This window comes from Mustelus asterias, unplaced genomic scaffold (genome assembly GCF_964213995.1).
Source record: "Mustelus asterias unplaced genomic scaffold, sMusAst1.hap1.1 HAP1_SCAFFOLD_42, whole genome shotgun sequence".
Taxonomy (NCBI): Eukaryota; Metazoa; Chordata; class Chondrichthyes; order Carcharhiniformes; family Triakidae; genus Mustelus; species Mustelus asterias.
The window spans coordinates 1704324-1716206 of NW_027590119.1; the positions used below are offsets into that span (position 1 = coordinate 1704324).

Consider the following 11883-nt stretch of genomic DNA (forward strand, 5'->3'; position numbering starts at 1 on the left):
ATCTCTGTTCTAAAGTGACTCCCTTTTATTCTAAGGCTGTGCCCCCGCGTCCTAGTCTCCCCTGTTAATGGAAACAACTTCCCTACGTCCATCCTATCTAAGCCGTTCATTATCTTGTAAGTTTCTATCAGATCTCCCCTCAACCTCCTAAACTCCAATGAATATAATCCCACGATCCTCAGACGTTCATCGTATGTCAGGCCTACCATTCCTGGGATCATCCGTGTGAATCTCCGCTGGACCCGCTCCAGTGCCAGTATGTCCTTCCTGAGGTGTGGGGCCCAAAATTGCTCACAGTACTCCAAATGGGGCCTAACCAGTGCTTTATAAAGCCTCAGAAGTACATCCCTGCTTTTGTATTCCAAGCCTCTTGAGATAAATGACAACATTACATTTGCTTTCCTAATTACGGACTCAACCTGCAAGTTTACCTTTAGAGAATCCTGGACTAGGACTCCCAAGTCCCTTTGCACTTTAGCATTATGAATTTTGTCACCGTTTAGAAAATAGTCCATGCCTCTATTCTTTTTTCCAAAGTGTACGACCTCGCACTTGCCCACGTTGAATTTCATCAGCCACTTCTTGGACCACTCTCCTAAACTGTCTAAATCTTTCTGCAGCCTCCCCACCTCCTCAATACTACCTGCCCCTCCACCTATCTTTGTATCATCGGCAAACTTGGCCAGAATGCTCCCAGTCCCGTCATCTAGATCGTTAATATATAAAGAGAACAGCTGTGGCCCCAACACTGAACCCTGCGGGACACCACTTGTCACCGGTTGCCATTCTGAGAAAGAACCTTTTATCCCAACTCTCTGCCTTCTGTCTGAAACCTTGCCCCTCGCACCTTAAACCTATGCCTCTCGTAATTGACTCTTCCACCCTGGGAAAAAGCGTCTGATTATCCACTCTGTCCATGACCCTCATAATCTTGTAGACTTCTATCAGGTCGCCCCCCTCAACCTCCGTTGTTCCAGTGAGAACAAACCAAGTTTCTCCAACCTCTCCTCATAGCTAATGCTACCAGGCAACATCCTGGTAAATATTTTCCATACCCTCTCCAAAGCCCCCACTTCCTTCTGATAGTGTGGTGACCAGAAATGAACACTAGATTCCACGTGCGGTCTAACTAAGGTTCTATAAAGCTGCAACATGACTTACCAATTTTTAAACTCAATGCCCCGGCCGAAGAAGGCAAGCATGCCGTATGCCTTCTTGATTATCTTCTCCACCTCATTGCCACTTTCAATAACCTGTGCACCTGTACACCCAGATCCCTCTGCCTATGAATACTCTGAAGGGTTCTCCATTGACTGTATATTTCCCATCTGTATTAGACCTTCCAAAATGCATTACCTCACATTTGTCCGGATTAAACTTCATCTGCCATCTCTCTGCCCATGTCTCCAACTGATCTATATCCTGCTGTATCCTCTGCCAGTCCCCATCGCTATCCGCAATTCCACCAACCTTTGTGTCGTCCACAAACTTACCAATCAAACCAGTTACATTTTCCTCCAAATCATTTATATATATTACAAACAGCAAAAGTCCCAGCACTGATCCCTGAGGAACGTCACTTGTCACAGCCCTCCATTCAGAAATGTACCTTTGCACTGCCAACCTCTGTTTTCTTCTGACTCAATATCTCTAAACTTCCTAACACCCTGTCACTCTGTGATCCTTGTGACATTTGAAACCAGGTATTCACAAAAAGGTTCAAAGAGCATCAGCCCACTGGAGGCTGAGACCGGCCAGTCCAGCACAAAGAAACCCTCTGACCCTTCCCATTGACCAACTGCAATCCTGGATGCAACTGAGAGCAGAAACAATAACAGCAGAATCCAACCCCTGTCATCACTCGTGAACTCGCTGGTGTCTCAGCAGCCGGGATGAAACGCTGAAACCCTTCCCACACTGAGAGCAGGTGAATGGCCTCTCCCCAGTGTGAACTGGCTGATGTGTCCGCAGGGTGGATGACCGAGTGAAGCCCTTCCCACACTGAGAGCAGGTGAATGGTTTCTCCCCTGTGTGAACTCGCTGGTGTGTCCGCAGGTCGGGTAACCGAGTGAATCCCTTCCCACACTGAGAGCAGGTGAACGGCCTCTCCCCAGTGTGAACTCGCTGGTGTGTCTGCAGGCTGGATAACTGAGTGAATCCCTTCCCACACTGAGAGCAGGTGAATGGCCTCTCCCCAGTGTGAACTCGCTGGTGCGTCTGCAGGCTGGATAACTGAGTGAATCCCTTCCCACACTGAGAGCAGGTGAATGGCCTCTCCCCAGTGTGAACTCGCTGGTGTGTCCGCAGGTGGGATGACTGAATGAATCCCTTCCCACATTGAGAGCAGGTGAATGGTCTCTCCCCAGTGTGAACTCGTTGGTGTGTCCGTAAGCTGGAGAACTGATTAAATCCCTTCTCACACTGAGGGCAGATGAACAGCCTCTCCCCAGTGTGGCTGCGCCGATGAGCTTCCAGCAGACATGGGGCTCTGTATCCCTTCCCACAGTCCCCACATTTCCATGGTTTCTCCATGGTGCAGGTTTCCTTGCCTCACTCTTGGGTGGACAATCAGTTGAAACTTCGTCCACACACAGGACAAGATTACAGTCTCTACCCGCTGTGAATGGTGTGATATTTATTCAGACTGTGTAACTGGTTAAAGCTCTTTAGTCAGTGCATTGGAACACCCTCACTCAAGTGTGGCAGTGTGTTGATGCTTTTTCACTCACACTGACATTTCAAATCTTTTCAAATCGACAGACTGGACAATCATTTCTCCTTCTGGATTCAAAGTCCGATGATATTGAGGTCCCAAGGAACACGATTCTGTCACGCCGAGACATGACGTTTGAGATTTCGGCCTGTGATTCCTCTTTCAATATCCTGAAAATGAGTTTCCAAAAGTCATCAGTGTCAGTACAGGATAGAAATTCAGAACAATTTCTATGGAACATTCTTTCCTCTCTCATTCCCCAAAAGCTGTAAATCTCCATCCCACACACTCTCTCCCCATTCTCAGCAGGTCTGGCAGCACCTGGATGGAGAGAAAAGAACTGATGTTTCAGAGCTTTGACAAAGGGTCGTCTAGACAAGAAACATCAGCTCTTTTCTCTCCTTACAGATGCTGCTAGACCTGCTGAGATTTTCCAGCATTTTCTCCCTTGGCTTCAGACGCCAGCATCCGCAGTAATTTGCTTTTATAAGGCTACAGATACCTCCTCCCAAGTAACATGTGTGTGCCCAAGACATCACCACTTGTTTCCCTTATTTCTTTAGCCCCCATGGTGCTCTCCGCAGTAAACACAGAGGAGAAGTATTCATTAAAAATCTCACCCATCTCCTGTAGCTCCACACACAGATGGCCATACTGATTTTTAAGGGGATCTATTCTCTCTCTAGCCACCGTCTTACTCTTAATATAGCTATAGAACCTCTTGGAATTTTCTTTAATCTTACCTGCCAGATCCATATCATACCCTCTTTTTGTCCTCCTGATTTCCCTCCTCAGTATTTTCTTACACTTTTTATAGTCAGAGTGATTCACTTGTCCCCGATTGCCTAAACCCAATGTATGCTTCCTTCTTTTACCTGACCAGAGCCTCAATGTCCCTTGTCTGCCAGAGATCCTTAAATTTACCATTCTTTCCCTTCATCTTAACAGGAATATACTGCCCCTGGATTCTTGATATCACACTTTTAAAACCTCCCATTTGCCAGTCATTCCTTTCCCTTCAAACAAACTCACCTAATCGACATCTGCTCGATCCTGCCTAATGCCCACAAAAGTGGCCCTGCTCCAGTTTAGGGCCTTGACCTGTGGACCTGTCCTATCTTTTTCCTGAACTATTTTGAAACTATTGGTGCTCCCAATAGTGCTCCCTGACTGACACTTCAGTCACTTGCTCCACCTCATTTCTTAACTGTCTAATAGAAAGTGAGTCCAGGAATTGATAATGAAAAATAAGGAGCTGGGAGATGAATTGAACAAGTATTTTGCCTCGGTGTTCACAATAGAGGATACAGTTAAAACTCAGAAACAGCTGGAAATCAGAAAACAGAAGTGTGGGATGAACTCTGAAAAAGCACAATTCCCAGGGAAGTGGTCCTCAGCAAACTGTTGGAGCTGTGGGCTGATGAGTCCTCGGGTCCTGCTGGGCTTCATTCTCGGGTCTTAACAGAGTGAGATCGTTGATGTGTTGTTCAATTTTCTAAAATTCCCCATCGGGCATTGGATAAAGGGAAACCGGTGGATGTGCTGTACTCAGATTTCCAGAAGACATTTGATGAGGTGCCACATCAAAGGTTATTGCAGCAAATAAAAGTTCATGCTGTGGGGATAACATATTGGCGTGGATAGAAGATTGGCTAACAGCAAACAGTGGGCAGAAATGGATCATTTTCTGGTTCGAGAGAGCGAGAAACCTGGACCAACCTTTCCAGAGTCTGCACCCTCACTGGATTCACTTCCTTTCTCTTCAGTTGCTGCAAGTCCCCAATTTCCCCCAGAATGAGAAAAGAAATGGAAAGGGGGTTGAAGGGAAAGTGTTTTACTCACAGATGTTTGAGACAGGAGGAAGTTTGAGTCTGTCTGAAGATCAATCTTCATTCACACAAAGCCCACACTCTGATTGGCTGGAAGACCAGAGTCCTTCCGGTCCTCCAACTCTTCCCATTGGTCAACACCTCAGCATGAAGATCAGAGGGTGGGTTCTCCCCCGCACATGCGCAGCTTCCCCTCTCCCTCGCACATGTGTAGTCCTGGGCCGGGGGGAGGGAGAGCTCACTGAGCGGCTTCTCGCTCTTGCTGGAGCCGTCAGCCGGTTGCCTGGAAACCTTGGTTCAAGGAGGTGTAGGGGGAGGGGAACAATGGGTGGGGGCGGGGCTCCTGGGTCCGCGCGCCCGGGCCTGAGAACTGGAACCCGGAGACGTCACCGCGAAGCAGAGTGATTCCTATTGGCTGATTCAGGCAGGACACTATTGTGACGTCACAATGCGGAAGTTGTCCAATGAGCTTCAGAGTGAAACTCCCTCCTCTGTTCAACATCTGGGAGGAAATCAATGTTTCTCCCTTTCCATTTCTTTTCTCATTCTGGGGGAAGTTGGGGACTTGCAGCAACTGAAGGAAATGAAGTGAATTCGGTCTGTATATTCCACACATTTTTACTCCAGTAATGTAGACATTTATCTGTCTGGCATCCTGCATGGAAATTTTCAGCTCTCTGCATCCAGGGCAAGAAGCAGTGAGCATGGATCTGTCAATCACACATGAGGACGGCCTCAACCGGGATCTTGGGTTCATGTCACACTATCTGTAACCCCCACGACTTGCCTGGGCTTGCAAAATCTCACTAACTGTCCTGGCTGGATACAATACACATCTCTTTAACCTGTGCTTAACCCTCTCTCCACTCACATTGTCTGTACCTTTAAGACTTGATTACGTTTAAAGACTCGTATTCCAACCATTATCTTGTAAATTGAGTTTGTGTCTTTATATGCCCTGTTTGTGAACAGAACTCCCACTCACCTGATGAAGGGGCAGTGCTCTGAAAGCTTGTGGCTTGTGCTACCAAATAAACCTGTTGGATTTTAACCTGGTGTTGTGAGATTACTTACTGTGCTTACCCCAGTCCAACGCCGGCACATCTTTGGACTGTGGAAGGAAAACCGGAACATCCGGAAGAAACCCACACAGACACGGGGAGAATGTAGAAACTCTGCACAGACAGTGACCCGAGGCTGGAATTGAACCCGGGTCCCTGGCGCTGTTAGGCAGCTGCACTAACCACTGTGCCACCGGGACACATGTCAGTGCCATCGCCCGACTCCAGCCCAGTCTCAGCTCATCAGGAATCCTCACCCATTCCATTGTGACGTCACACACTCACCCATTCCATTGTGATGTCACACCCTCACCCATTCCATGGTGACGTCGGGGCTTCACTCTCCGATCACAATCCCTGCCGGCCTCCCACATGCTGCCTCAATGGCGGCAGTCAGCCCGGGTCTAACACTACAAGCTGCCGCTCCATTTGGTACAAAGGGGGGGAACCGGGAAGTTCATTTCCGGGGTTTGGGTTTGAACAACATGTTTACAAAGCCTCTCGACCCACCCGCCACATTTATCATTCCCCGCACGCCGCCCTCTACCTCGTATTGATCTCGCTTCCAAACTAAAACCGGCCGTCCGTCGCCATTACCCGCAGTGATGTGGAGATGCCGGCGTTGGACTGGGGTAAACACAGCAACAAGTCAAACAACACCAGGTTAAAGTCCAACAGGTTTATCTGGTTCACCCGCACTGCGCATGCTTCAGGTCCCGCCCCTCATTCATTCCGATTGGTTGGAGGACCAGCCGCTCCCATTCGGTCCTCCAGTCCCGCCCCTCATTCACTCCGATTGGTTGGAGGACCAGCCGCTCCCGTTCGGTCCCCCAGCCCCGCCCCCTCTTCCACTGGTCCGGAGCTGCCGTCAATCAGTCCCCGGGCATTGTGATGTGGAGCATGCGCAGTGTCATTGCTGTCCTTGGCGCTTGTTTGTCCCGGAGAAGCGGAGTCAGCGTTAGGCGGTGGCTGGGAGGATTTGGAAACACTTTGTGGATCCGCAAACCCTTCAGAATCATTGTCAGCTCCCTGGTTTGCAGCTGCGGGGCTTCTCCCTCCCTCCCTCCCGGGAACAGGCCCAGGTTAACGGCCCCATCCTGGCTCAGCCACTGGAGGATGGTTCACATCAGAGGATGGGGGAGGGGGACAATAAATAAGAGGTTACACTTTGGCCTCAAATCAATGAGGACTCTGATCTCTGGGAAGGAAGGAAACCCTGGGAGGTGGGCGGGGAGGATTCACAAACACCCGCTGGAGGCCCCAACACCCCCAGTAAGACCCATTGGTTTTATTGTCAGTCTGCAGACAGGAGCTGGAGAACTGAATCCAGATAGAGGAGAGGGAGGGAGAAAACTGGGAGTGGAGGAAAGAAATGGTGAGATGGGTTTGGATTTCAGCCCAGGGAGGAGGGAGAGTGTGTGGGACGGGGATTTACTGATTTGGGGGAACAAGAAAGGAAAAAATGTTCCAGAGAAACTAGAATTGTCTGTTCAGAGTTTGTATCGTGTTCTGACAGTGATGACTTTTCTAAACTGTTTTTACAGGATATTGGAAGTGAAAGATTGGCAGACAGAAAACTCAAACCGGACATCACATCTGACAAAGTCATTCAGTTCCTTCGGAGCTGAATATCATCGGTCTTTGAATATAGAAAGAGAAATATTTGTCTGTTCTGCCTGTGGGCAAATAAATTAAACATCAGTATGACCGGAAAAGCATCGAGACAAACACACACCCGAGTGAGAGTGTTCCAGTGAACTGAATGTGGAAAGAGCTTTAACCAGTTACACAGCCTGAAAAAACATCACAGTTCACAGCAGGGTGAAACTACGTGTATGTTGTGTGTGTGGATGTGGCTTGAACTGATCATCCAACCTGGAGAAACACAAGGGCACCATGGAGAAACCGTGGAAATGTGTGGAGTGCGGGAAAGGATTCGGTTTCCCATCACAACTGGAAGTTCATCGGCGCAGTCACACTGGGGAGAGACCGTTCACCTGCTCTGTTTGTGGGAAGGGATTCACCCATTCATACAACCTTCTGACTCACCGACGGGTTCACACTGGGGAGAGGCCGTTCACCTGCCCTGTGTGTGGGAAGGGATTCACTCGCTCATCCCACATTGTGACACACCAACTTGTTCACACAGATGAGAGAATGTTTACATGTTCTGACTGTGAGAAGAGTTTTAAATGCAAAAAAGATCTGCTGACACACCAACGTATTCACACTGGGGAGAGACCATTCACCTGCTCTGTGTGGGAAAGGATTCATTCAGTCATCCCACCTGCAGACACATCAACTTGTTCACTCTGATAACAAACTTTTTAATTGTTCCCACTGTGCGAAGAACTTTAAAAACAAAAAGGATCTGCTGACGCACCAATATACTCACACTGGGGAGAGGCCATTCACCTGCTGTGTGTGTGGGAAGGGATTCAGCCGTCCACCTGCCCTATTGAACCACCAGAGAATTCACACTGGGGAGAGGCCCTTCACCTGCTCAGACTGTGGGAAGGGATTCATTAATTCATCCAACCTTCTGATACACCAGCAGCTCCATACAGGGGATCGACCGTTCACCTGCTCTGAATGTGGGAAGAGATTCACCCGTTCATACAACCTTCTGACACACCAGCAGGTTCACAGTGAGGAGAGGCCATTCACTTGCTCCGTGTGTGGGAAGGGATTCACTCGTTCATCCAACCTATTGAATCACCAGCGAGTTCACACTGGGGAGAGGCCGTTCACCTGCTCCATGTGTGGGAAGGGATTCAGTCAGTCATCCAACCTGCTGACACATCAGAGAGTTCACAGTGGGGAGAGGCCATTTACCTGCTCTGTCTGTGGGAAGGGATTTTCTCATTTATCTTATCTTCTGAAACACCAGCGAGTTCACACTGGGGAGAGGCCATTCACCTGTAATGTCTGTGGAAAGGGATTTATTCAGTCATCCCACCTGCTAACACACCGGCGAGTTCACAAACGACTGCAAGGTTTGGATTCTACACTTATTGATGCTGTTAATCATATCCAGGTCTGAATCATGTTCTCTCTGACTTTTTTCTTCTGTTGAGGTTTGATATTCTGAATAAATGTGAAATAGACATTTGATTGAACCATTGTTGTAGATTTTTGTCTTTTCCATTTGAGTGTTTAACGTCACCAGGCTGGAGCTCAGAAAGGGCAATCTGAGGGAGGATCATACAGGAGGAACAGAACTTCATTCTTGACCCAGTCCTTCAGGGTCTCGCTGAGAGGGTCACACAGCACTTTGGTCTTTTTCGTCACTTTTCACTGACAGCAAAGTCCCCGCGTGGGTGAATCCTGAGGTGTGTAAGAAATGTGTCCCAGTCGTTCTTTTCCATGGTTCAGAGCTCCCAGACACAGAACAGAAGCTCCTTTACAACTGTGTTTAGAGTCAGGAAGAACAACGGTGAATGCGGGAAACGTGCTGTCAAAGATTGGTGTAAAACTGGGATCTATTCCTGACTGAGAGTGAAACGGCAGGTTTAGGTTTCCAGACTTAGAATGAAAAAAAGTGTAAAACATTTTAATGTGTGTGTGTCAGTCCTGGTTTATTGAACAGAAACTGGCTTCAAGTAAATTGGTTGAAGTCTGCATTAAAGGAGGAGCTGGAGAAGTTCAAAGGAGCCTGTTAACTGCTGGGACAATGAGACAACAATTTGATTCCCAGATAGAGAAGGAGCTGCAGTGTGTGTCCAAGAATTCTCAGTTTTGTTGATGTGTGCTTCCCATACACTATCCTATTAAATAAACCTCACTCCTATCAGCCTTTAACCATTATAAACAGAACAGAGAGAAGCTGAGCAGCACCAGAGCCCTGACTGACCATTTAAGAATGAGTGATGTGTTCAGCTGAAGTTTCCTGTTGGTAGTTTTCTGGGTGATCTCCTTATTTTGATCATTCTCAGTGACCCCTGGGTGTGAACCTGCTCTCCTCTCTTTCAGACATTCACTCACTCAACATCTCCTCTCTTTCAGAAACTCAATCACTTAACCTCTCTCATCTCTCTAACACTCACTGAACATCTCTCTCTCTCTCTCTCTCCAGGCATTCACTCACACGTTACCTTCCATCTCTCTTACATTCTAACCTCGCTCCTCTCTCATTCACTTAACCTCTTCCCTCTCAGATACTGTGTTCATCACTTAATGTCTCTCTATCTTTCTTTCAAACACTCACTCATTTAACCTTCCTATTTCAGATCTGCTTAAACTTATTCATTGTTTTCTCTCTCTCGTTACCTCTCTCTGAAAAGGCACAAACAAACTTCATCTCTCTTCGCTGTCTGAGAAAACATCTAATTGATGGAGATTCAATCCTCTCTGTTTCTCTCTCCCACTTCCTCTGACAGGCCCTGACTCACTTTAAATCTCCTCTTTTCTAATAACCCTCTTTGGGAAAACTCATTTGTTCTCTAATTCCTCCTCATTTCTCCCAGTGATGACCCTCAGTCCATCTCCCAATTCAGTGAATGTGTTAAAAATCCAAATAATCTCCTTTCTTTATTGTTTAAAATGGGAATGGAGGTGAATGTAATGCTGAGAGCGGCAGCAATCTGTGTGGTTGTTCTTGATGCTGTCAGAGTGAGTTCACCCTCACAGGCAGGAAGACTGTTCACGGTGATAACATCAAACTGACGCCGGCTGTTTCATTCTCAGGTAACACAACTTCCTGTTTCTCTGCTGCCGGTTCAAAAACGCACATCTCACTTCTGAGCAGAAAATAAATCCAGGGACCACAATCTGGTGAGAACATCTGTCAATGCGGCCTATATCTGTCCACAGAGTCAGGGCAGAGGCACACAGGTCACATTGTGGTGACATTTACAAATGAGCCAGTTATTTCTGTTCAGAGTTTCCATTCGCAGATATAACCAGCTGTGTCTGTGGATCAGTTACTGAGTTCCCTGTGCTCCCCACAGCTGGGAACTGATAGCCTGCTCCCTTACATACAGAGCATTCTCTCTGTATTGCTTGTTTCCTCTGTTTCTCAGCTTTTATCTTTGACCACCTCATCTTTCTGCTTTTTAAAATCTCTCAATTTTTCTTTCTGTCTCTCCCTCTGTATCTTTCTCAGGGTCTGATTGTTCCTATTTGATCAAGATGTTCAAAATCATGAAGAGTTTCTGATTGATTATGGAAGGAATGACAGGGAGAAAAGCAGAAAAACCCGGCAGGTCCAGCGGCATCTGTTCAGAGTTAACATTTTGAGTCCATATAATTCTTCAGGGCAGGAGAAACATGGGTTATCCATCTTAGGTTGGGGAATGTGCTGGGAGATTTAATAGAGGTGTTTAAAATGACAAATAATTTATGATAGTGTCAATGGAGAGAAATTATCTCCCAGGAGCACGAGGGTTTGTCGATGGAGAGAATCGATTTCCTCCGTGCAGGAAGGTCTGTAAGCAGAGGACACAGAGATTTAATTTAATTGACAACAGAACTGGAGGGGGTGATAAGGAGAATTTGTTACACAATAATTTCATATGATCTGGAATGCACTAACTGACAGGTGCTAGAAGCAAGTTTGATAGTAGCTTTCAAAGGGAATTGGATAAATACTTGCAGAGGATAAATTGGCAAAGTTATGGTGAATGGGATTAATTAGACAGTTCACTCATCCTTGTGACATTCTGAATGTTTCTCTCCTCAGGTTTTAATATTTGATCTTTTCGATTATAATGTGTCTCAAACAGAAGATTAAAATATTGGGTTTGATGAGCTGTCAGATCTCTTTCCTGTGTGTCTGTGTAACTTGAGAACTGGAGATAACCATGAGGAAGAACTGATTATTTTCAGTTCCTCTAACAGATACACCTCAGATATCAGAAATCCCTGGAGTTCCCCATGTCCTCATTATTCTCGCCTCGAGTATAACAGCTCTCAGTCAGGCCGAGTCAGTCACATGTCTCTGTCATGATGTTTCCACTTGTATTTTATCACTCACCTCCCAGTGACACTCACCACAACACAGACACCTTAAAATATCATTGTTCCCTTACACTTTGTCCTCCTATTATAATCAAATGTTTGTTGGGCCTCTTGTCTCCATTAATGTCAGATTACCTGCAGTTAAAATGACCTCAGAGACACTGAAACTGCAGTTGTAGAATACAGCAGAATTGGAATAACAGACAGGCTATTGTCTTATAATGACAGTGGCAGAGTAACACACACCGGAATCTAAATACATTATATCAATAGACCATGACTCACTCACACTATCAAATGAAACCGAAACTTTGGTTATGGT

General features: G+C 46.7%; 1 protein-coding gene across 1 annotated transcript in view; it reads right to left on the minus strand.

The window, feature by feature from the left end:
* Positions 1-669: 669 nt before the first annotated feature.
* LOC144482722 (uncharacterized) overlaps positions 670-11883 on the minus strand; it is a 38414-nt gene continuing 27200 nt past the window's right edge. Inside the window, exon 2 of the mRNA XM_078201562.1 lies at positions 670-2544. Within this exon, the coding sequence (XP_078057688.1) occupies positions 1858-2544 (687 nt within the window). The 3' untranslated portion in view covers positions 670-1857. The remainder of the gene's footprint in view (positions 2545-11883) is intronic.